The 24,462-nt window shown below is 41.3% G+C and overlaps 1 protein-coding gene across 2 annotated transcripts in view; it reads right to left on the bottom strand.

The window, feature by feature from the left end:
• NPNT (nephronectin) overlaps positions 1–12,609 on the bottom strand; it is a 55,660-nt gene extending 43,051 nt beyond the window's left edge. The window contains exons 1-3 of one of the 2 annotated variants that reach the window (XM_080374041.1): positions 12,056–12,609; positions 10,578–10,678; positions 2,370–2,420 (exon numbers count right to left, since the gene is read on the bottom strand). In XM_080374041.1, the coding sequence (XP_080230167.1) occupies positions 2,370–2,420; positions 10,578–10,678; positions 12,056–12,126 (223 nt within the window). In that variant the 5' untranslated portion in view covers positions 12,127–12,609. The remainder of the gene's footprint in view (positions 1–2,369; positions 2,421–10,577; positions 10,679–12,055) is intronic. The other variant, XM_080374040.1, reaches the window with a different exon arrangement.
• Between the last annotated feature and the right edge of the window lie 11,853 nt (positions 12,610–24,462).

The raw sequence follows: 24,462 nt of genomic DNA on the forward strand, positions 1-24,462 counted from the left end.
AGAATACCTGCCTTTGAAACAAACTATGCTGACCACCTGCTTCTGCCGCCTCTTCCCCAGTAACATATAGCCCTTATTTATTCTGACTCTAAATCCCAGCTCCTTAAAATTCAGTTTGCCAAAACACAGAAAGTAATCTGTGCATCAGACCAGCAATGTTTACATACTAGTCAGCTTCACAAACCTTTACTGGATGCTCTTACACCGCTGAATGCAGAACAGACTTCCAATCTTAAGATTTCTACCTCTGTTCCCTCAATGCCAACATTATAAAAAGACTTGCATGTTAGCAAAACAAGCTTTCCTATATGCTTCCTCCTTCACCTGAAACTGGCTCCCTTTTTCCTGTAGTGCTAACGGACCACAACCTCAAGCTCTACACTTCTCTTCCTCAGAACCAGCTTTAGCTCACGTCTGTCTCTCTACTTACATTCTGTAATTCTTTGCAAATTATGCAATCACATGAACACATGCTTAGGAAAATAAATCTGCCTTATTCACAATAATTTTGATCTAGGATACTAAAGGTATGAGCTAACTTGTAAAATATATCACTACAACTCTTTCACAGTGACGTATTTCTTTTTTGTTCAAATACATGCAAATGCAGGAGAATGCATAAAGCTTAACCTACCACACAATTACCAGGGTGTGGTAAAAACAGCTCATACCCATAACTCATACTACAGAATTACTTCTGAAAAAATAACTTTGCTTCCCCAACAAGTGTACTAGCAGTCACAACACACTCTCTGCAGAGCTTAATAAGGCTGACTAGGGCAACTGGGTTTTCAGATAATTTAATATGCAAAACATTCCTTACTCTATTTTTTGAGAGGTAATAAATTCCCTTGACCAACCTTTAAGTAGAGACCAACAGTATCATCAGTTAAAACAATAGTACCTAATGCCTGAATATTTTTTCACAAATCACTTGCACTCGTCTGTAACATTCACGAAAACAAATGTCAAAATGCAGACTTAAGCTTCCATCTAAAACATACCGTTCCATCAAGTAAGCAGCTCCTAATCTTTCATGCACAACTACTATATTTTCCTGGGTAACTCACTCACTCAGTTTGCACATACGAATCTGGTAACAGCAGATTAACATGATAAACTGCAACCAGTGTGGGCTATTCATTGCAGTGAATTCTTCATTTGGCTATGACTGCTGCCAAATGCGTTTCTAAACTGCATACACAAATCCAGACCCCGGTTCATGAATGTCTCGCTATTCAGAACAGCACTTGCAAGCATGCATAACTTAAGCATGGGTAACACTGAAATCAATAGGATTTGGTGAAGTCAGTGAAAGTTAATCTAATGCTTATGCACTTCAACACTCTTTTTAAAAATCAGTGAAAATCTGATCTAACACAATGCGAAATTAGAAAAGCAAGAAATATTTCAATCTTTGTCATTCTTCTCACGTTTGTATTTCAAGTGGTACATGATAATCGCTTGAAGAATGGTGCCCTATCATCTCAAATGCCTTTTTTACCTGAAGCTTTCTGTGTGTCTACTGAATTCCAGCAGGTAGAAGCAGGCTACCATGAGTGTCTCTATGCGTGTTGGCAGAAGACAAAGTGGGCCCTATTGCTATTTTGTTTGCTAGAATACAACACCCACTGGCTTCAGTGGAGTGACTTCTGCATCACAGTAAAAAACCTGACGTTCACGGACAGATGAACAGCTGATTGCTTTGCTCCCCTTTCTGAAAACTGGTATTCCCACCACAGGGCTAAGTAAACCAGCCATACCAATTCCTAAGCAGCAATGGACTGCAGCCCTGGGCACCAATGTAAGCTAGCGCTGATTTCATTTTGCTGTAACATGCCAGGTTGTACACTGCTGTAGAGGAGGGGCTGTAAAGTTTCCCTGTGGTGGGAATGACAACCTGCAGTGGACGTGCAAAGCAGGCAATGGGGGGCAATAAGTGCTTCACCCCTCCCAAAGTAACCTCCCACTGCACATGATTCAATACTGTGAAAGCAAATTAGGCCTCCTAAGTCTGACAGCTTGTAAATATGATGCTGAGAGTATAAACAATTTGCAGGAAGGAAAAAAATATTGCCTGGGGCTTGAGGGTAAAATAAAGAAAAAGGAACAGAGTGAAAAGCTGAAAGTGCAATAGTTTGGAAAAGAAGTACGTCATCTGATAAGTGACCAGGATAAAAAACAGCCCTGTTAATTTCCTTCCCCCCGCTCATCTTCCCCAAATCAAACATTTTAAAAAGGAAAAAACCAAAAGAACATCTACATCTTCTTGTCACGTATTATAGTTTTCATGTAAGCTCGTGACTTACAGGCTGTAACTCCAAGTCATAACCTTGCCAAAATTATTTCAAGAAATATATTCATCTAACCTTTGGGCTGGCACCTTAGGCTGGCTATTCTCTGCCTTAAGACGTAGAAAGCTGCAAAACAAATATCCAAAAAAAGAAATTCCAGCTTTTTTTCTGTAAGGAGGATGGACTTGGCTGGGTTTTTTATCAACTTGTTACATTCCTGGAGACTTACACATATTCAACATTCAGAGCTTTTCTGAAATAAAAAAAATTCTGGTACACATTTAAAAATGGAAATACCTTACATCAGTATTTCATTATGAGATTTAACAAACATTCTGATACATAAAAGTAATTAAATATAATGACGTGATGCTATTCTTATTCAATCAACTAAGGAGCTACACTTTGTCATGTTTCTTATGGTACATAGCTGTAAAAATTCTCATGTTTCACAGTTTAGGTTCAATGTTGCCATCAACAGAACATAAATGCTTTTCTTAAAGAGACAGTATCCTTTCATTTACATTTAGGTATATATTTTTAATGCTGTATCTCCACAAAGCAAACATAAAGGGTTAGCATATGGATGTTAATTTGAAAGTAATTCAAATTACACCCATTTATGAATATCTGAACATCTGCAACCAATAAACATGCTAGTATATAAGTTTACTGGTCATTTTTATGATGTTTAAATTTTGAATGTCATCTAAATTAAAACTAATGCTTGAAGACCTTTTCAGCTCTTACTACCATGTGAAACAAGATACACTACAAAAGTTAAATAAGATGGAAGCACAGATTTATGTTTCAGGCTCATTTTAAATCAATTTATTTGCCAATAAAGTTAACATTAGCAACATAGCTTGTTAGTCTACATAGCCTTATTATAAAAGTCTGGGACTTAAGCAACAGTAGCTCTTTGTATTTTAAGTAGTATGTGACCAACACTTAGGGGTTTGGTGTGATTGCAACTTAATCTTGGTTTAAATTAGTTTTAACCAGAAAGTCCTTTGGCATTTGTTACAGTGGAGGGAGGCTCTCCAGGTTGTTGCTGGGCTTTGAGAGAAGCTCCCAACACAAATATTCTACAGTTGTAAATGGTCTAATCACGTTCCTGTTGAGATTTTGTTGGGAAAAACCTGGACTGCAAAACCATTATTCTGTGAATGAAGTGCAGAAGGGATGTAGTGGAGAAGTGGAAAAGGATACTGTATCTTTAACATCGTAAAGCCATAACTGCTTTAAAAGCATAAAGCTTCTACACTGAAAAAAAAACCCAAACAACTGAATAAAAATAGCAAAACCTCATTTTTTTTTCTTGCATAGCAGTATTAAAGCAGTATTGCAATTCTGTATAAAATGTCTTTTCTTTGAAAAGTACCAGGGTTGCACAAAAATACTGGTCATTTTATAGGAAGTGTACACGCTGTACATCAATATTAATTAAACATTTATACAGACTGTATTCCTGCAATCAGCAATGCAGTAACAAAATTCTTAAAGACTTTAAGGAATTTTCTGCTAGGGGTCAGCCTCCTGGAAGCCAGTATTTTCATGGCTCGTTATTGACAAAATCATTTTGTCATTTGGGTTTATTTTTGTGCATCTTGGACTATACAGAATTGCCGTTTCCACTGAAAGCATTTTTATGTGCAAGAAACAGAAGTCCTAAGCAGCTCATGGCCTCTTCTCCCATTGATGTACGAGATGATTTATATGGGTAAACTCCCACCAACATTATCATTGGTTATACAAATCTCCTCCTAGCCATCAATGAGAGCGCAGCCACCTCTTCCTCCCCCGCCCACCACCTTGCATCTCTGTAAATAGATTGCACAGTACAGATACACGATCTTTAAGCTCATTAGGACAGGAGCAGCAGCATAGACACTGGAAGTTTCTTCACAACTGTTGGAAGGCAGCAGCAGCAGCAGCATGCACAGTTCCCAGCAAAGCATTTGTTTATGCCCGCACCTGCTACGTCAGCTTGTACGAGCTTCCTCTCTCTTGCAGGTCTTCTTAAGACCCGCCTGAAATCGTATGGTTTCTACTAGGTCTGACTAAATCTAAATACTAACCTGACAAACTTCGATTAACATTTTTTTAATGTTGCAATGCTAAGGGGAGGGGTAAATCGATGGCTTGACTTATACTTTACTAATGGACTATTTCACTTGATTGCTCTGTCCCTAGGTTTTTAAGCCAATTGTCATGGTTTTAGTGTGAGGTGGTGAGGAACTAATGCAGGCCTATTCTGGTTTTGCTCCTTAGGTGGAACACTCAAACCTCAGCACAGGGAGATAACCAGATGGAATTACAACAGGTGAATGCTCTGAAAGAGCACACTCATCTTCACCACTCCTTCTCAAGACAGAATTTATGGACTTTGTTACAGTTTAAGGAGGATTCAACATTGAAATGAGCAAAGCAATCAAATAACATCACTACTTGTAAACCCCATGTTCAGTGGGATTTTATTCCTGTTAAGCAACTTCTGTTTGGCAAACTTTCTGCCTACCAGACAAAACCTCAGAGTACCCTCTGCTGACTCCAACAGTCATGCAAACTCCTGCCAGTAGCGGATCTGACCATAGATCTGCATCTCTTTATAGAAGCTGCAGATCCAACCTTCTATTTTGTATGTGTGTGAACACAGCAAAAAGAACCATTTCTGCCGTCCCTCAAGCAAAGGAGTTGTCCAAACTGTAATCCAGAATGAGAATTTCAAGCCATTTTATATTGCTTTTCTTAAAAAAATCTTGCTTAACCTTTCAAATCTATATAGAAGTAGTACCTCTTCCTACAGTTCTTGGCGGTTAAACTGCAGCTGAAATTTTGAAGCAAAAGGCAGCCTACATCTTCAGTGTACCTCGACTACATAAAACTAGCTCACAAATCAATTACAGACATGCAGCCAAGTACAAAGCAGGTGTATTTTGTTCATGAAAGACACACGCATGTGGAAACCATTTTTATAGCTTTTGAAAGAACTACAGAGGTATCTGTAAGCCAGATAAAAGCAAGGCAGGTAGACCATTAGTTCTAAGAATAACTTTCAGGGAACCAAGATGCATTAGTGGCAAAAATGTCCACAAAGAACTATTTTTCAGATAAACTCTAGTGTTGTCTGTGGGAAACTCAAGGGGAGAACTTCCACTTTCATACTGAAGAATCAAAATCATCACACTACTTCTCAAGTAAGTCTTTACATGAAATGAGCGTACCTCTTATCCTGTATTTTAGTTTTCTGGTAACTGGGTTCCAGAGCTCAGTATGTGAGTCTATATTCACAGCTGATTTCTGTACACTGGATTATGAGTGAGGGTCAGTCAGCCACAGTTCCAAGGACCTTCCTGCTGCTTGGCCTACCTCTGATCTAGCACAAACACTTGGACAACAAAGCACAAATTATCCTTTCCTTTAGAAACACTCAGTAAGACAGCCATCCCCACAGAATAATGTTACAGACACCTTATTGGAGGGATGAGAAGACAGGCTTCAGCAAGTCTCCTAGACTACCATAGCTAGAACACAGGAACAGACATGACTGTTTTCTATTCTGCAGTTGACATTTCTCATTCAGCTCAAAGAACTGCGTTTCAGCCCTGCCACTGCTGGAAATTCTCTTCCCCCAGGTATTTCAAACCATGGAAAAAAAAAAAAAGTTGAATCAACTTCCTAAGGCAAATTTTTTCTGCTGGCACACAGAAAAGTCCGTTTGTGCAAGATGTGTGCAATGATGCATGCCCTGACTTGGTTTTCTCCGTAAGCTTAAAAACCCGTTGAATGGGTTCTGAGTTAGGACGTCCTAACACACTCAGTACCACAGTTGTTGTCTTACAACACAGAAGAAGTTATGAATTTAAAATGTACTGTTGATACCCGCTCTCACCAAAAATGTTCTGTCACAGGAAGCCAAAACTCCCTACTCCGAGAGAAGAAATCCAGAAGAAACTCTACCCTCACTTTTGCTATGGGCTATAGTTTTGCTGTGTGCACAAAAATAACAACACATAGAAGCGCAAGATAACAGCCCTATTTTTACGCGTCTCATCAGGTACTTCATCAACATACTATTTTTCACAGAAGCAGGCTTTTGTCTGATTACTCCCACTTAGAAATATTACTCCCATTACTACTTATTTAGGAGCATGTAAATCCTGCAGGCTGGGCAACAACATGGGATTTTGGGACTAATTTCCAATTGGGATATTTAACATCTAACTTTAAAGCACTGATGCTACGAGTTCATCAGTGTAAAGGATCAGCTCTACACTGACGATAAGGTTACTTCACATGAACTAAAACCTGTTGCCTAAATGTTTCTGCTTCTTCCAAATCAGCCTTTCTACACACCAGGTTTAACAATAAACCCAGTTTATATAGCAGACCAAAATCTCAGAGAAGCTACTTAATTACATGAGTGATGGAATATATCTGCAGCTCTATATCTAGATTAGGCCACTAAATAAGTGTGGATGGATTTTCAGCTTAAAAGGACTAAGAAATGCCAATGAATTTATTTGAGTTACGTTTGTTTGGCTCCTTTGAAAATATGGCTGTATTTGTATCAGTCTCAAAACGGATCTAGTTGCCTAAACATGGATCACACTTTACTGTTCACAACCTGCAAGAAAGAAAAAAAAAAAATCCAAACTGTTTCAAGGTTCTTCATTATTGCAGTTGGGGGGACACCTTCTAAGTGCATTTGCTGGAACTGGAAAGGGCTGACACTGACAGGCTTTGGAATCAAGTTTACAGACAGATCCTTACATGTGCATGTAAGGCATGCCTTACATGTACAACTCTTGGTTGGTGTAATTTATTAACAGGAGACAGAGGATGTTTTTAAAGGAAGAGAGTAAATTAAAGGAGGGGCCTGATTTCGACTTCTTCCTACATGTTTATAGGAGTGAAAAAGACAGTATGTGAGTTATGCTGACTTGCGTTACTAAGCAGCAGTAAGCAGAATTACGCTCTACGTGCACTCCTTTGTCAAAGGGATATAAAATGAATTACACTCCACACTTCACAAAGGCAAGTTCAGCTAACACAGTTCAGCTGCCGTTTGAAACAGTATGGATGGATTATGGATGGAAGATCAGGAGCACCGAGTTACCAAGGCTTAATGAGTTACTGCTTGTCAGCTGTGCCACACTCCTACCCTGCTAGACATATACAGTCTTAAACATCTTAAACAATTAAACCAGTACCTTAAATCACACAGTTGATTTAACCTAAGACATTTTTTCTCAATAGCCATGGGCAGAAGGCATGCCCACACTTGTCTGGAGGAGCAGCTCAGCTGGACAGCAGAAAATGTATCCAGGTATGTTAGAAACCACTTGCCCGTGTGTGGCTCAGAGGTCTCCATGAACTAGGACAACCCTGTCATGTACCAGAGCCTATATTCTTGCTATACTCTGGCTCCAGCATGGCTCTCACCTTATATATGTTGCAGAAAGATGAATTCGGAGGTAATTAGTGCCTACATAGTAGATCATGCATGACTAAGCAGGTGAGAGTCCAAAGGTGCTGTAGCACTTGCAGCCACACCAAGGATGGCTCAAACTAGTTTGAGAAAAGCAGTTCAAGTTCACTAATAAAGAGCTCAGCATTACTGCCTGAATATTTACAGCTGCTTTTTTGGACTCATTTTTAAATTGGGTCTCACTGTTAACTTTTAAGCCTGACCCTATGCTTGTTTTTATTGCAAAATCACAATTTATTCTAGAAATAGCAAAGAAAATATGCATCTAGTAGAGGAAGTCTGACATGTATTTATGCCACTCATTTTGAGGACAGGACTAAGAGGTTTGCCTTTCTCCATCGAGAAAGCAGGAGAAATAATTGTGTACTTGGCTTTTTGAAAATTTTCAGTAATATCCCTTTGTACAGTAAAACACTTGAGTTTTCCTTTGAGGTCAGTAATGCTGCTTTCCCTGCCAGGTTAATCCTTCATACCAAATGCCACATTCCCAAGGTGGAGAGTTGACTACAGATTTTGTTTGGCTGCAAGCACTAGAAAGATTCACTTTCATTTAGTGTAATCTCCCACTCTGTGATATGACTGGAATTTTCACCACCCACAACTGGGGCAGATTTTCTTGCTTTATTTTGCTAAGAGTTTGGCTCTTATTTAAAAACTAGAAGGAACTGCTAAGTTTTTAATAAGCTCTTCACCCAAACAGCTGAGACTCTTCTGAACCAGAAAAAAATGGGGCATTTAGACACCTAAGTTATAACTGTATTCCTTTGGAAGTCTGGTCCCAACTACTGGAGATAAATAACCATATAAAATCCATCTCTGTACTTCTTGGAAATGTGCATGGAGAGCAAATCTGTGAGTAATGGACTAAAATGCAGCAGCAGGAGGTGAAAATTCACCAAGCTTTAGCCTTAAAAAAAAGAGCATTTATAGTATCTGAAAAAGTTGGCACTACAAATGACCTTACTAACAAAATTCAAAGAATAAAAAATAAAACATACTTTCAGTGTATTATAGCCTCTGTTTCATTTTCAACTTTTAGTTACGAATCTTTTGATAGCATCACTTTATGCTATTCCTGTCTCACAAGACCATGAAAATGCAAATCCAAATCAGAGTTGGTAATAGTGAGAAACTGACTTCCACCTGAACATGAGCTGCATATTATGGTCACAATACAGGAGACAATTTGTCTAAGAGAATGGCCACAGTGAGACCCTGTTGGTGTTTTGGTTGGGTTTTTTTGTGTTTGTTCTTGCCTTGTTGTTTTGTGGGTTGTTTGTTGTTTTTTTAAATAATGCAAATAACTAATACTTTCCAGTCAAGCCTTCATAGCCTCAAACATGTAATTGCTTGATGTTTTTCAAATAAAACTGCATTATCAAAAATGGACATAGATTCCATCATCTCCGGAGTAACCCCAGTCAACCCACTTCACATTCTCCTTCCTTCTCTGTAAACATTCACCCCAAGGAAAGGACTACCTGTTACCAATTAGAGCCCTAAAAATCAAAATGATTCATGCTATGGCCTAAGAGATATCAAACTGAGAACTTTGCATCAAAAATCAGTACCAGGGATGGTATGTTCCAGAAGTAATTTACATAGCTTTTTTTACCAGTCATCTTATATACCTATTAAACATTCTGGGCTTTTAACACACTTGGGAAGGAAGAAGCCAGTCTTGCTGTTTACAGATTTGAACAAAACCTTTGCTGAGAGTCTACAGTGCAATGTTACAGCCAATGCTGTTTCTATCTTTTGCCTAATATTTGCCACCTGCAGTCACTACCCTGCAAATTAAGCAACTCCAGAGTATTTAGTACCTGTTTTACTTTAAAAATGGCTTGGCAGAAAATGATCTAGTTTGCAGACATCTGCATCTAAATAAATAAATAAATAAAACCAAAACAAGGACCAACAATTACAGGTTCACTCCTGCAAACACTTAGGGAATATCACTCATGTATGCACTGTTAAAAACATGAGCAAGCGTTCCCAGTATCAAAGGCTGTAGTTTTAAAAGCTGAGCTCTCTGTGACACCCCTAACGATTTTAACTTCTACACAGTGCTAGCTGCCACCCACAGAATACCTTTTGAAGATACAGTTAATGATGAAGACTTATTTACTTGGTTATCCTGCAATTATAGCAAAGACTCCAGATAGATGGAAGAATCTCAGCGACATTTCTCATCACGTGTGACCCTGTAAAAGGATGCTGTCAGGTGGATTTATTCCCTTAGTTTTGGGTTACTGAAAGAATGTTTGAACTTAATACTAACTGGAACATTTCCATCGACTTTCCGAGTGAAATATTAATAATTTGGGTTTCCTTCTTGGATGCAAATGTTCTCACCCCGCAGTGCCTGTAACATGACACAGTTTGGCGTTATGTCAGGCTATTAGAACAGAGCATTTCTGAGTGAAATATCAATAATTTGGGTTTCCTTCTCGGACGCAAATGTTCTTGCCCTGCAGCGCCTGTAACATGACACAGTTTGGTGTTACGTCAGGCTATTAGAACAGAGCATGAAATGAAGTGGAAACCAAACAGAAATTCCCACATTCTTATTGTCCTAACTAAAGTTCACCTTACTTGATTGCAATCGTTTTTAGTAGTTAATAACAGACAGAATTTGAACGTGACAACATCCTTCTAAGTCAGACTCGCACGTGCAAAAGCCTAAGCCCTGCATTGTAAGAATGGGTGTGAACACGTGAAAGACGTGACTAGGTGTGTACAAGCCTTTTCTACGAGTGACTAGAAGCCCCAGCAGCAACAATACTCACGTTGGCATTGGCCCCAGGCGAGTCGGGCCCAGCCCCAGCAGCAGTCAATTCTACTTCCAAACCGACACAGTCCTGTGGAGGAGACTATTTGCCTGGGCCACCTGAGCGAGACAGTTCAAAAACGTCCGATGAAACATTTTGAAAGTAGCTAAAATTATTCTAGAATTAAAAAAAAAAAAAATAAAAAAAAAACCAAACCCCAAAACACGAAAGACAAAGAACAGGAAAACCCCTTTCCTGAAAGGAAAGAGATTCCCCTTCCCCCCCCCCCCCTTTTTTTTTCTTTTTTAACAGTAACTGGTCTAAGATGAGTCTAAGATATTTCTATGGTTCATACTTTGTTTAGTTTAGAAAATGCTAGTGACTGTAGGTGAAAAGGGGGAAAGATAATGACGGTAACTCGGTAAAGCCTGAAGAATCGGGCATGCCTTGCAGCCTGCTCACTGCTGCCACCCCCAGGCTGGTATTGAGTAACGTCAGAAGCCTGAAACAGTTTATAACATGGAATAAACCACCATCATAAAGTTTCAGCACTGGTTTACTTCACAATATACGACCAAGTTTTCTCACTGAAACATTCAAGGGAAAAGAAATCAAACCGAAGGCTTCCAGAGCTGTTACAAAGAAATTACGCCGAAAAGGAGAGCTGCGGTCTTCCCTCGTTCCAAGGACAAGACGGCACCGTCTCAAGCAGATACGAAGCGCTGACACAAATCGTTAGCGTTTGTCACTGGCAAGCTGGAACCAGACGCACACCGCATTTCAGCCGAGCCCGGTGACCCCTGCGGAGGGACCGTGCGGCGATGTCCCCGGGCCGGGCCGGCCGCCCCCTGCACCTGACGCCGCCCGGCGCGGCCCGTGAGGCACAGGCGCCGCGGGCAGGCGCTTCCACCCGGTGCGTGTTGAAACCTGAGCCGCTGCCTTCGCCGTACTCCGTTTCGAGTGCCTCGCGGCGTCAATACACTAATCCTATTTTTGCAGCACGCGAAGAGCTTTGTTCCCAATTCCCGCGGGACACAGCCCTGCCAGAGCAGTATGTGCCTGAGCCCGTGCGCCGGCCGCCGAGCGATGCGCAGGCCGAGGGCGGCGGGCACGGGGCAGAGAGAGCCCGTCCCGGGGAACACGGCAGCGGCGCCGGGCCCCGCGCCTCCACCTGCGGCCGCCCACCGGGCGCTGGCGCTCGGCCCGCCCGGCCCCCGGGCACCTCTTCCCAGCCCGGGCGCCCAGGCGAGTTCCGCCGAGGTCCCCAGCCGCCCCCACCTCGCCGGGAGGCAGCCCCGGGGCCGGTAACGAGCCCCCGCCGCCATTTCGCGCCCCGGCGGCGGTCAGGAGCCCGCGGGCCGTTACAGCCCCGGTGCCGGCGCCCCCGCCCGTCCCGCGGAGAGCCCGGGCTGCCTCCGCTCTCCCCGCGGGGGCTCCGACCCGCCCGGGGTAACACCGACCGGCCGGCCCGGCACCGCCGCGCACCCCGCGCCTACCTTCTGTCAAACTCGCCGGCCGCCCCCAGGGAGAGGCAGGACGCCAGGAGCAGCCGCAGGCAGAGCTCCATGGCCGGCGCCGAGGCGGCGCGGGGCGGGCGGCGGGCGGCAGGCCGGGGGGTCCGGCTGCGCTGCCACAGCTCCGGAGCGGCGGCGAGCGCCCCTCTCCCGCTGCCGGGCGGAGGAGGCGGGGAGCGGCAGCGCCGCCCGTCCCCGGCAGAGGCGCCCGCGGCCGGACCGCCCGCCTCCCGCGGAGGGGCAGCGGCAGCCCCCGGCGGCGGGCCCGGCCCCTCGGTGCCGCACGGTCCGCACGCGGGAGAAGCCCCCGGCTCCTTCCAACAGGGGCCGAGCGAGGCAAAAGCCGCGCTCTGAAGCCACCAAGAGGCGGCGGCTTTGTTTTTATAAGCTTTTCCAGCTTGAAGTTCATGAGGTAGGAGGGCCACCCCCTCCCCTCTGCCAGCAAAGTCCTCATCTAAAGCCAAGAGTGTCAAGATTTGGCTGCCTTTTGCCAAGCAAACTTCCCCCAGAATAAAGCTTTTCAAAGGAATTACAAGGTGTATGTGTTTTTTCTGGCTCCAACGCTCCTATTAATAGCGCTCAGATGCTGGCACGTGTGACAACTGGTGTCCCAGCCCTTGACCAGAAGAAAAAAGTGCCAAGTTTAAACATCAGCCACACAGAATGTTAACGATGTCCCAGCACCACTACCAACAGTGCCCACCGCATCCGTACACTACACCAGGCAGTTATTTTTGTGTTGTTTCTATGAACTGCAGCTCCCGGGACTTATTGAGGGACCGTTTTAATAAGAGTGTGTCACCAATCTGGGGTCAGAGCTGCTCTGAGATCCCTCTGATTACAGACAGATGGGACCAACAGCTTGGCCGAGGCTGCAGCACTGGTTTTGATTTGTGCCTAAATCAAGGCTAAAACCCTTCTTACAAGGGTCTGGCCGCAGCTTAGAAGCACAAAACAAAGATCTTCTGAGTTCTGCTGTAACATAAAGCCAAACCCTTCAGGGAGCATCTGTATGCCAAACACTATTTCAGGCTTTAGATTTATGTTGGTGGTTCTGTCCAGAGCACTTTCCACCTTCAAAACGCTTCACAGATAATTTAAGCAACAGGTAAACTACTTTTTGCACACGATACAAATTGCCCCAGTGAGCTTTCACAAATTATACCTTTCCCCAGAGTGGTTTTACCACTTTCTCCTCCAGTTTGCAGCAGAAAGCCCCCTTCATTGCTCCTTCCTCTCTTTCTGTCATCTTTTCAGGACCATACATTCCCCATGCTAAGCTTTCTGTCCACAACCTCAACCCTGCACTTTTCAGACAGAGAGAAAAAACAATTGTAAAAGCTACAAGGTGATGATTCCACAAGGTGCTTGTTACCTAACAAGCCCTCTTAGAGGGCTCAGATACAAAAACCTCACCAAGGACCAAACCTGCTTCCCTTTACTCACCTAAGAAGCTGATAGCCCAACAGTGAAGACAACACAGTGGCATTTGGTAAAGACAGGGGAGCATCTGGCTCAGATTAGATTCTTGCTGAAATATAGAGCTGGAATTCCCAGTTCTTGCTTGATAGATCACTTTTTTTTTTTTTCCACTTGGATGTGTGATAACCGACTGTGCAGAATTAATTCACTATCAAGATTTTATGGGAAAAGGGAGAGAAAACCTGTTTGTGATAACAGGATTTTGCATTAGGGATTTCTTTCTGATAACAGCATCTGCCTGCATCTCTCCAACTTGCAGGAAAAAAAGTGTCCACAAATTACACTGCAGCCAAGTTCAGGACAGGTGCCAAAAGCAACATTTGAAATTCACTGTGAATTAAGGTCTAGGGCAACCTGACACTTTCCCTCTGATATCCAGAGGAACATGTTTTAAAAATCAGTTCCTTTCATGCAATGCTGCATGGTGATACCTATGTACACAGCAACTTTAAAGCACACGCTACTCCTTTAAAGCACGTATACTCGCAAATGACAGTAAGATCATGTAATCTCTCCAGGCTGCACTCGGTATTTAAAACTTCCTCAGCAGCCTGTTTGGCACTCTTGTGTGTTAATACTAGTGTGCTGTTCAGACGTAGTGTCTACTCCAGTTAAGATTGTCTGCTCTTGGTTAACTTCTGCTGCCTTTACAATTTCTTCTGGAACATCAGCCTGAACAAACAGCTAACCAGCCACTAAAGATCATGTATTGCACTTCTATACCTATCACTGGAATTGAACATCCAGTCATTTATGAATTCATTTATTCTGGCAATGCTTTATCGATGCCAGTGGAGTTTTCTTAACAAGGCAGTTTCTCATATCCAGGACACTAAAAGGATTACTGAGGGAGCTGGCAAAGAACCAATTCTCTTGACAAGTTAAAGGTGTATAAAGCAGTCTTCCATATACACCCACAAAGCAGTGTAATATTAAGGTTATTTTTATATTTTATATGTATGTTTGTGTATATATATATATGCGATGGAGATGGAGAAGTTTTTGGAATTATTAGAAGCACTTCCATGCCTTATGTTTAGTGAAGCAGTATTAAAGCCTGGCGAATGTTGAAGCCATAGGGTGGGCTGACCTGATGTCCAGCAGCTGTGCCTCAAGTACTCAGATGGCAACCTCACACATACCCAGCTACCAAGCAGAGGATGAAGTGGAGCATGGACAAAGGAACAAGTGTCCAAGAAAGCTTTTTCAAAGATACTGATAAGACACTTGGTTGGGTGCAACATGCGAGTCAGATTTTTAGCTGCAAAGTAGCAACAGCAAAGCAGAAACACAGAGGAAGACACGGTATTTTGAATAGAAAAGCTGTGTATGAAAAAGTAAAAATATATGCAGCAGTTGCTAAGAGGAAGGCAAATTTTGCCTGAAGAGATGTTTATTTTATGCAAGCATAGTGACCCTTCCCACCATGCTTATTTTACTCTTCTCCATTCCTCCATAAAAAACTTTATCTACCCACACTATCAGCCATGATCCTCATCTCAGACTTTCAGTCTCATGGATATATCAAGCTCACATCGAGACTCTTCTGTGAAAATCAAGACCCTAAACTTGTTAAGATACTCTGTGTTGAGAGCAGAGTTTAAAATACTTGCAGGTTGCCCATGCCACTAGAAAGCCCATTGGGTTCTGAATTACCTAGAATTTCCCAGGGGATGAAGCCCTAGGTATATATTCTATTGCTGTATTCTACACCATAAGTGATAAAGGCACATCTGTCTACACAGAAAACCAAATTTTGGTGATAAGGTGGCAGAGTGAAGAAATGCTCTAAGGAATGAGGCTTGCTAATTCTGCTGCAGGGAGGGTAAAGGTGGTGATGACAACAGGTGCTTCTGGGATGGTGAGTGTAACAGTGATGTCTGGCACCATACAGTTAAGTAAAACATGCAGGAATGTGTTCAGTATACCGCTCAGTACAGTACTCCTATTTTTCCAAAAACAATACAGTGCAGTGTTACACTTCATGAAAGAACCAACATCCTAAGCAATATATGTAACTGGTAACACAAGTTAACATCAACTAAAAAAGCATGTAAACAACAGGAAGCTCAGATTTAAAGAAATTAAGCTTACTTATAGTTTTCTTTAGTGAAATGAACCTTTCTTGTATGCAGGGGACCTGTTCCTCTTTCCTCTTGAAAAATACTTTTACTTCACTTGAGGTAGACTGTTCCCATTGGTCTCTGTGTTTAAAACTTCAGCTGAAGGGGTAAATACAGGTTTCTAATGCACTCCTTGTGGCTGTAACTATTCCTGAGAGGAAAAAAATGAACAACAACAGTTTCTGGAATATGCCCTGTCATCGACCAGACAGGCAGTATGAAGAAAAGAAAAAGATCTGAAAAGATACACATGGTAGATATGTTAGGCTGACAGATATTGACAGATATGGTAGACAGAATCATAGAATCATTTAGGTTGGAAAAGATCTTTAAGATTATTGAGCCCAACCATGAACCTACTGCCAAGTCCACCACTAAACCATGTCCCTAAGTGACACGACCACATGTCTTTTAAATACCTTCAGGGATGGTGATTCCACCACCTCCCTGGGCAGCCTGTTCCAATGCTTGATCATCCTTTCAGTGAAGAAAGTTCTTCCTAACACCCAATCTGAACCTTCCCTGGCACAACTTGAGGCCATCTCCTCTTGTTCTGTCACTTGTTACTTGGGAGGAGAGACCACCCTGACAGAATATGGCAGACATGACAGAAATCACACAGAAACAACTTCAACATTTATCTTAATCATTACAGGGAACTATGAATTGTTCATAATCATAATCACACCAGTAAAAGATACTGCTTTCAGGGCAATCTACTGCCAGGTAAATTTTCCTTGAGGGATGCATTAAATGAGTAACTTCTTTCAAGTCCACTTTTTTAATATTAACTTCCTGCTTGTTGTCTTAAAACACATTACAAATACTAATTCATTATGTCATCTATACAGTGGAATCAGGCAATAATTCCTGCAAAAATCTTCCATTTACATAAGCAGAAATTAAGGAACAGAAAATAATTTTCCCACAAAATAATCTGTCATCAAAACAGAAAGGGATCTCCTGCTTATCAGTTTCATACTTAAAACCACAAACCCATCCTTCCTCCTTTCTAAATACTTCACCCTCACTGAGGCTAAGGAAGTTAACCATAAATATCACACTACCCTCCAAGTCAATAAATCACACTATGACTGTGTAAAAACCACTTGATTTGTAGTTAATGGCATGCATGATCATTCTGCTTTTGTGGTGCTAATGTAACATGTATACTTCTTGGAAAATGGAACAGAAGAAAAGAATCCAAGTCCAAATTATCTATTAAACTTTTGATGTCACTACTTCTCCTCTGGGGCTATGCAATTCTGCTTTTCAAACAACTTTATATACGGTATATTTAAAAGTAGCATTTATTGAGTAAATATTATCTTCATCATATGCTAGGTAACATTCTCTGTCAGTTCAAGAAAGAAAGAGGCATAAGAAAACTGTGAGGCATCAAGAAAATCCAGCAACTCAATCAGCTAAATCAATCTTGGTACTCAGCATCCCTCTTAGTAAACCTACATGAAAGGGTAAGAAAGTCATCAAAACTATCAGACATTGTAGTATCAAATTATCTTCAGCACAGATAAACACTGTGCTTTGGAAAAACTAATTCAAAAGCTTCCTAACACTTTTTCTGCATCAGGTATTCCAAACCGATTTGCTTTTTCCAGTAAGTTTTTTCCACACGTACTTGATCCTTCTTCAAAAACTACAAGCAGCATTTGTGTTAAAGTTTCTTGCATTTCACTACAGTGTAAAGATTTTCCCTCATAAATAAACAATAATTTACCTTTCAAAGCCAGTAAGATTTCGTATTCTTTTCTGCTATGCCTTTTAAACAGATTTCTAACTGTCCACGTAATCAATTTTTGTACCAAAGGTATTTTGCATAGGGGATCACAATGATAAGCCCCCAAACTGAACATTACTCTGTCCATTAGGAAGACAGTCTACTTGGCCTCATTTGCAACACAATCATAGAATGCAGAAAAATCTGCAGTTGATGCAAAAGACAACTTGGGCAGGATGGTGAGGGACAGCAAAGCCAGCTTAAAAAAAATGGTGCTAAACTGTCTGCCCTAATCCCAGCCTTGCACACCCTGCACCTCTCAGCGATGCCAGCAGTGAAAGAGATGCAGCTGTTGGAATACATGGTGTTAAGATTTTTTTTGCGGACAGAATCGGAAACTACACTACATTGATCCCCACTTGCAGGCAGGCAACAGGGTGGAACTGGGATGAGTTCTGCAGGTGAGTGAAACAATTGTGAATGCCTCCACAGGTAGAGCAGAAAACCATACATATGGCCTCTGGCACTACCTGAAAAAGGCAGAAAGAGAAGGAACCTGTTGAATAAACGTTTGACAAATTGTTTTATGCACTTAGATTGTCAGCACTTTACAGAATGGCTCCAACAATGCACCAGAATCACTGTTACCTACTCCAGGCTGTTTCAGCCAAGCAGCTCTCATTATTCACTGCTCTAGTTCAGCCATCCTTTGGGAAAACCTCGCAAACAAAACAAACCAGCAAAGTTTCCTAAGGAGCTTGGCTTAGTCATGCTCCTGCAACAGTGTTTTCCACATAATCTTTGCAAGGTCCTACTGTTCCAATAATACACTGAGTCCAATACAACTCCTACAGCTTTTTGCAGATTGTACTACAGCTCTTCACATCCAGTTTTACATCGTGCAGCCAATGTCCGATGCTGTCTCCTTTCCTCACCAAACCAAACACTTGAACACAAGAAAACTGTTCTATACATCACCAATATAATGTCACCTAAGTCATTATCACCTCCATGGGCTACAGGCGCACACACGTAGCAGTCACAGTGAAGAGACTAGAACCGAGGCACCAGCAAGACATTTAGCCTGAGTGGAAATTATCAAAAACATATTACTCCTGTGACAAGAAAATACACATACTCAGCAACATTCAGAATTGAGTGTACGGTCTTTTTCAAGGGCTAGAAGTGCATAAACCCCTTCTATTCAACAGTATTAAAGACTGATGACAGATTTAAAAAAAAAAAAAAAAGCAGCAAAAATCAAATCACCAGATACTAGCTATAACTAAAAGACAATATAGAGAAAACAAACCAGAAAAAGCGTCACACATATCACACAGAGGATAACCATAAGAAAAGCTGTTAAGAATGAAATAAACATGACTACGTAAGCCAAAACCAAACTTAACCTCACAGTTTCTGCTGTAACTTTAAAAAAAGAACAAGGCAGAAGATACCTCCATGAAGACATGTTTATGACCAAAGTTCTAATATAAACTGATTTGAATCAAGCGGATCAACCGTTTTGTATATTACCTGAAATAATTATGGACTTTATGTGAGTTTTCTCTTTCATAAACCCAGACTGCAAGCTAGGACGACTTGGGCTATGAATTTTAACATATAAGAAACAGCCATAAATCAGCCTAGAAAGTTACCAGATTGTCTTTAGGTCAAAAGAAGCAAACAATCTGGTGCAACATGGATTCAATTGTTTCTGCTCATGAAATACAGTCCTTACAGCAAGAAATACACCAGGAGATGCAGAGCCAGAAGGAAATGATTTACAGTAGTCTAAGACATCAGCCTTGACTATCACACAGGTTTTGTAACTTTGTTTTTCCTCATGCCTCGGGCTCATTGCCAGTATCAGACACACAAAAAAGTATATAGGTAGTCTGGGCAGCATACCCATAAATTATAAATTCTGTCAATGACTTTCCAGAGAGAAACAATCAAGCATGACTTTAACCTGATCCTTTAGATTTTCTTTTTTCATACTGAACCTACATAAATTCTGGCAAAGAGGGAATAAATTAGCTCAAAATACATAAATCACTCTGGGTCCTGATTTTCACTTCGTTTCATTTGGTATCAGGTGCTGTAACTTACTTGCCTGAGCTGAGCTATAGCTGTGTAATGAGATGGATCCTCTGGTACTGGTTGCTAATAAATTACTTAGAACTAGATATATACATGAGTTTACATTCCTATTCTCAAGGGGAAAATGGACTTGTCTAATTGATTGAGTTCCTAATTTCCATCTTGTTTTGACATACAGAAAATTCCTAGTCTGAGATACCAAGGAAGACTAGTAGGCAGGAAAACTTCCTGTGGATGCTCTGAGGGACAGTTTTCATATAGCTATGGTATTGTTGACCCAGCTCCTCTGTTCTACCTCTATGTAACTGCAATGTCTGAAAGAACTTTCAGAAATTCAAACAGTGTGGACAGCTGATTATTTCTATGGCTGTTTCACCGAATCATAGAATGGTTGAGATTGGAAGGGATGTCTGTGGGTCATCTGGCTCAACCCCCTCCTCAAGCACGGTCACCTACAGCTGGTAACTCAGACCACGTCCAGGCAGCTTTTGAATCGCTCTGAGAATGGAGACTGCACAACGTCTTGGAGCAACCTATGCCAGTGCTTAGTCACCCTCACAAAGTGGTTCCTGATGTTCAGATGGGGTTCTCCCATTTGTCTCCATTGCCTCGTCACTGGACATCACCTGGCTCCATCTTCTCTACACCTTCCTTTCAGGTATTTGTCCACGTTGATGAAATTCCCCACTGAGCCTTCTCTTCTCCAGGCTAAACAGTCCCAGCTCTCTCAGCTTTTCCTCATAGGAGAGACGCTCTCATACCTTAATCACCTTAGCCAGTGACATGCTTTGCTGGACTGTCTCCAATAGCTTTGTATCTCTTTTGTACTGGGGAGCCCAGAACTGGACACAGCACACAAGTGTTGGGTAGAGAGGAAGGATCACCTCCCTTGGCCAGCTGGCAACAATCCTCCTAATGCAGCCCAGGATGCCATTAGCTGCTTTTGCAGCCAGGCCACATTGCTGGTTCATGTTCATCTTGCTGTCCACCAGGACCCCCCGTCTCTCTTCTGCAAAGATGCTTTCCAGCCAGGCAACTGTCAGCATATAGCACATGGGGTTGTTCCTCCCCAGGTGCAGGACTTGGCATTTCCTTGAAAGGCATAAGGTCCTTGTCAGCCCACTGCTCCAGCCTGTCGAGGTCCCTCTGGATGGCAGCATGACCCTCTGGCATATCAGCCCCTCCTCCCAGTTTTGTATCATCAGCAGACTTGGCTGAGGGGACACAGTGCCCCTCTATCCAGATCATTAATGGAAGATGTGAAACAGAACTGAACCCAGGACTGACCTCTGTGAAACTAACAATTTTTGCATGTTTTAAGTCAAAACCAAGAAAGATCTCATAGAAGTATAGTGTAGTAATAGTTACATAAAGCACAAGACTGGTATGGCAATTACTGCACAGGCAGCTGCCTGGGAGCCTTTTCATGCCCTTCAGCATTATAGATTTTGTTTGTGGTTTTCATTAGGTAGGATTTGAGAGACTAAAACGTGCATGAAATTCACATCAGAATACACTGTGGAGCGACAAGAGGATGGAAAAGATTTAAGATGGGTTTAAGTGCTCAGTATGAAAGGAAATGAAGCAGTTTCAGGGTTATCTACAGGTTTTGGTAGACAGTTACTGATTCTTCTATATTCTGCTAAAGCAAAGCAGCAACATTCAATTTTATTTTGTACTATGTTCTTCTTGAAGTTGTACATTCTGAACCAGTAAGCCCAAATAACAATCCTAAAGACTTCCATGGGTTTTCATTGATATCTTTTGAGAGAACACAACAGATTTAGGATTCCATTTTAAAATGCAACGTGGCACATGCCTGAACTGTTGACATAAACCAGAATTCTCCTGAATTGCGATTTTCACAATGTAGAGACATACAATGGTTCCTGGCTGAGATGGCCCAGGAGCACCAGACTAGAAGCTTTTTCCATCAGTAATTAAGATACTCTGCTGGAGAAAAAGTGAGAAAAGTTCAGGGACAGGCAACAAATTGTAACAGCTAGCATGAAAAGAGAGGAGAAACCTAAGAAAAAGACTGCAGTAAAGCTGCTGACATTTTCAAAACTGGTTTGCAGACAGTATTGGAATGTTCTATGATAAATGAAAAACAGTCCAAACTTTAAATGGGACCTGTAAAGCTTTAAATAACACAATCCACAGGTAAAAGAATTAATGAACAGTTCTATAGATAGATAGAAGACTGAACTAGGACAAAGGGGATAAGTTGGTTCCTGTCACATTTCAGGAAGCACATTTTATTCCTGTCTTTTCAGTTCTAATACATAAATAACCATAACTGATGACTATGCTTGGTCAAGTATGGGAAGTATTAGAGTTGAAAAGACAGACAGGAAAGTGTCTATAAAAAGTTCTCCCTTCTTTCAAGAACTATAGCCTGAACTGCTCTAAAATATTTTGAAGTAATCTGAATAGTATAAAAGCTGCACCTTTAAACTGACAAACTGTCAGCTCTCAAAGACCGAGGGAAACTCTTCAGGTAAGTGAGGTGTCATTTTTCCTTTCAGCACAGTTCAAGAATGTCAGCTGCCCATCAGAAAATGAGATTGTCAAGATTGCATTGTACTCAGTTTCTACTTTTACTGAAACTGAAGGCAATAATCATACAGGGAAAAAGGAATTGTAAACATGTTAAATCAGGAAGCAATCAAAGGAAGCCCACTTAAAGGATCAGATTTGTTTGTACTATAAATGACACTGAAGATGCTAATCTCTGGTTCTTGGTTTTCAGAAGCTTATGATTTTGGGATTCAAACAAACATTTGAACCCAAACCCTGTTGTACTGAACTTTTAGTTCATTTAGTTAATTAATCATTTCCCCAACATCAATAGCATTACCAACATGAAGAAAAAGTCAGGTGTGCACGCTTGCAGGGCAACTCTCTATATGCAGTCCCAAAGAACATCACATCAATGTGCACTAGGGACATGTTTCATTAAACAGACACAGCATAGAAATTTCTACAGATTCCTTCTGCATGTCAAAACCTGACTGATTTTTCTCACTCTTCACACAGTGACAGCACAACAAGGTCTGGAGTGTAGCTTAGAATTAAACTAGCACATCCCGGCATTTGCTGCTTTTAGTCATTTCTTCCCATTTAGCTTCATGGTTGTCACCTTCAGCTTTCATTTTCTTGTTCAAACCAGAAAATGACTGAGTAAAGAAAGGTATTTTCTACTCTTTCTCAGCATGTGGAAGGTGCATACCATTCAGAGAGACAGGCAGCACTTCCACTTAGAGAAAACCCACTGTGCTTTAAGTAAGGTATGAGTCTAGTGGACTTGATCACCCAGGCAAGCCCGAGAGCAATAGCCAAAAACTGTGCCTAACTGCCTTCTGCACTGTGTCAACTCTTCTCCGAAGATGAAGGTAGGCAACAAGTCACAGCACTTGTGTGCTTGCGTGTGCCTACATTTTCCATGGTTAACAAATGACCTTCAGAAACACACTAACATTCTTCAAGATTAGATGTGTAAGACTGATTATCTTGGAAAACTTAATTCCAAACTATACTTTCTAATGATCTCTAGAAACACCAGCAAATTCTCAATAAAGTTGCTAGACACAGAATGGTGCTGTGTTATCCTCAGAACTTGAATGCTCCCACTTCTTTCAAGCAAGGCAACTGCTAACATCAAATTAGATGATTTATGTCTGTCAGGTTTACAGTATACATATCAATGGTATTTATCCTTGTACAGGTAGCTATTGTGTATACCAACGGTATAGAGATATCCTGCTAACGTAACATTATCAAGAGCTAAAACCAACAGCAGTTTCAAATTCTCTCAGGATTATTCAGTTAGAACATGTTTTATTTAGAGGGCTTTTTGGTATTCATTACAGAGCATACAAGAGTAATCCAATTGTAATAAAAATTCATAAAATAACTAAAGGATTCAAATTGCATAATTGCTTTAAATCACTTTAAAAAAGATTTTCTTTTCCAGAATCCTACTTCGAACATGAAATGTTACTCCAACGTGAATGAGGTATCTATTTATAACCAAATGTTTGTGTGTAATGGTCAAATGCAAAAAAGAGGAATTGAATGTTTATTTTAGTCTTGATTTTCATCCAATACTTTGTGTAATTTATCCTGAAATTCTAATTATATCTCCCTATCTAAGCACTGCAAATATGAAAACCGAGGGAAAGATCTATTTGCCAGAGCTTTTTTCCTCTTCTTTTTCTAAAGCAAAGAGATGTTTGCGGTCAAATTACTTAACGAAAAGAACTCAATGTGTCAGTAATCATCCCAACAAAGAAAACATGTCCATTTACAGTATTGTTTAACTATTTCTATAGTTGGTGACCGCACTAAACAGGTATTTGAATGTGAATATGCCAGATGATTAAAAACAACCTTCATGGGTGCCAAACATTAGCTATTTCTGCAAAATTAACTAAAAGCATGCAAAAGCAATGTGCAAAATTACACACACCTACTATAACCACTGGCCTCTTCGGCAATATGCATAGTCCACAGCTGATGTGATTTTGTCTACAAAAGTAATGTCAATAAAACACACCAGGAGTTATTACAAGCTCATTATGTCATCATCCAAGGAGCAATATCTATTATAGCTCAGGAACTGTAACACAGCAGGGGTATGAAAATGGGTATCTATTCATGAAACAAATCTACCGTTTATGCTGAAGTACATGAAAAATAATGTTAGTTGGACAAAAACCATAGTAACCAGAAGCTATGCAGTTCAACAGCCTTTTAGCAGTTGAGGAATAAAACCGAACAAAAGTTCATTTTATGAAGTCAGCCACTGCAGACCTCAATTAAGGGAAGGCGCCTGCGATTTGCAAGTGAATCAGAACTCTGATTTTTTTGGTTGCCAGCAGTGGTCCAGACTGGAGGCTTCTGAAAAAGGAGCAACAATCTTTTTAATGAACAGCAGTTGG

The sequence above is a fragment of the Falco punctatus genome (genome assembly GCF_963210335.1).
Source record: "Falco punctatus genome assembly, chromosome: 1".
Classification (NCBI taxonomy): Eukaryota; Metazoa; Chordata; class Aves; order Falconiformes; family Falconidae; genus Falco; species Falco punctatus.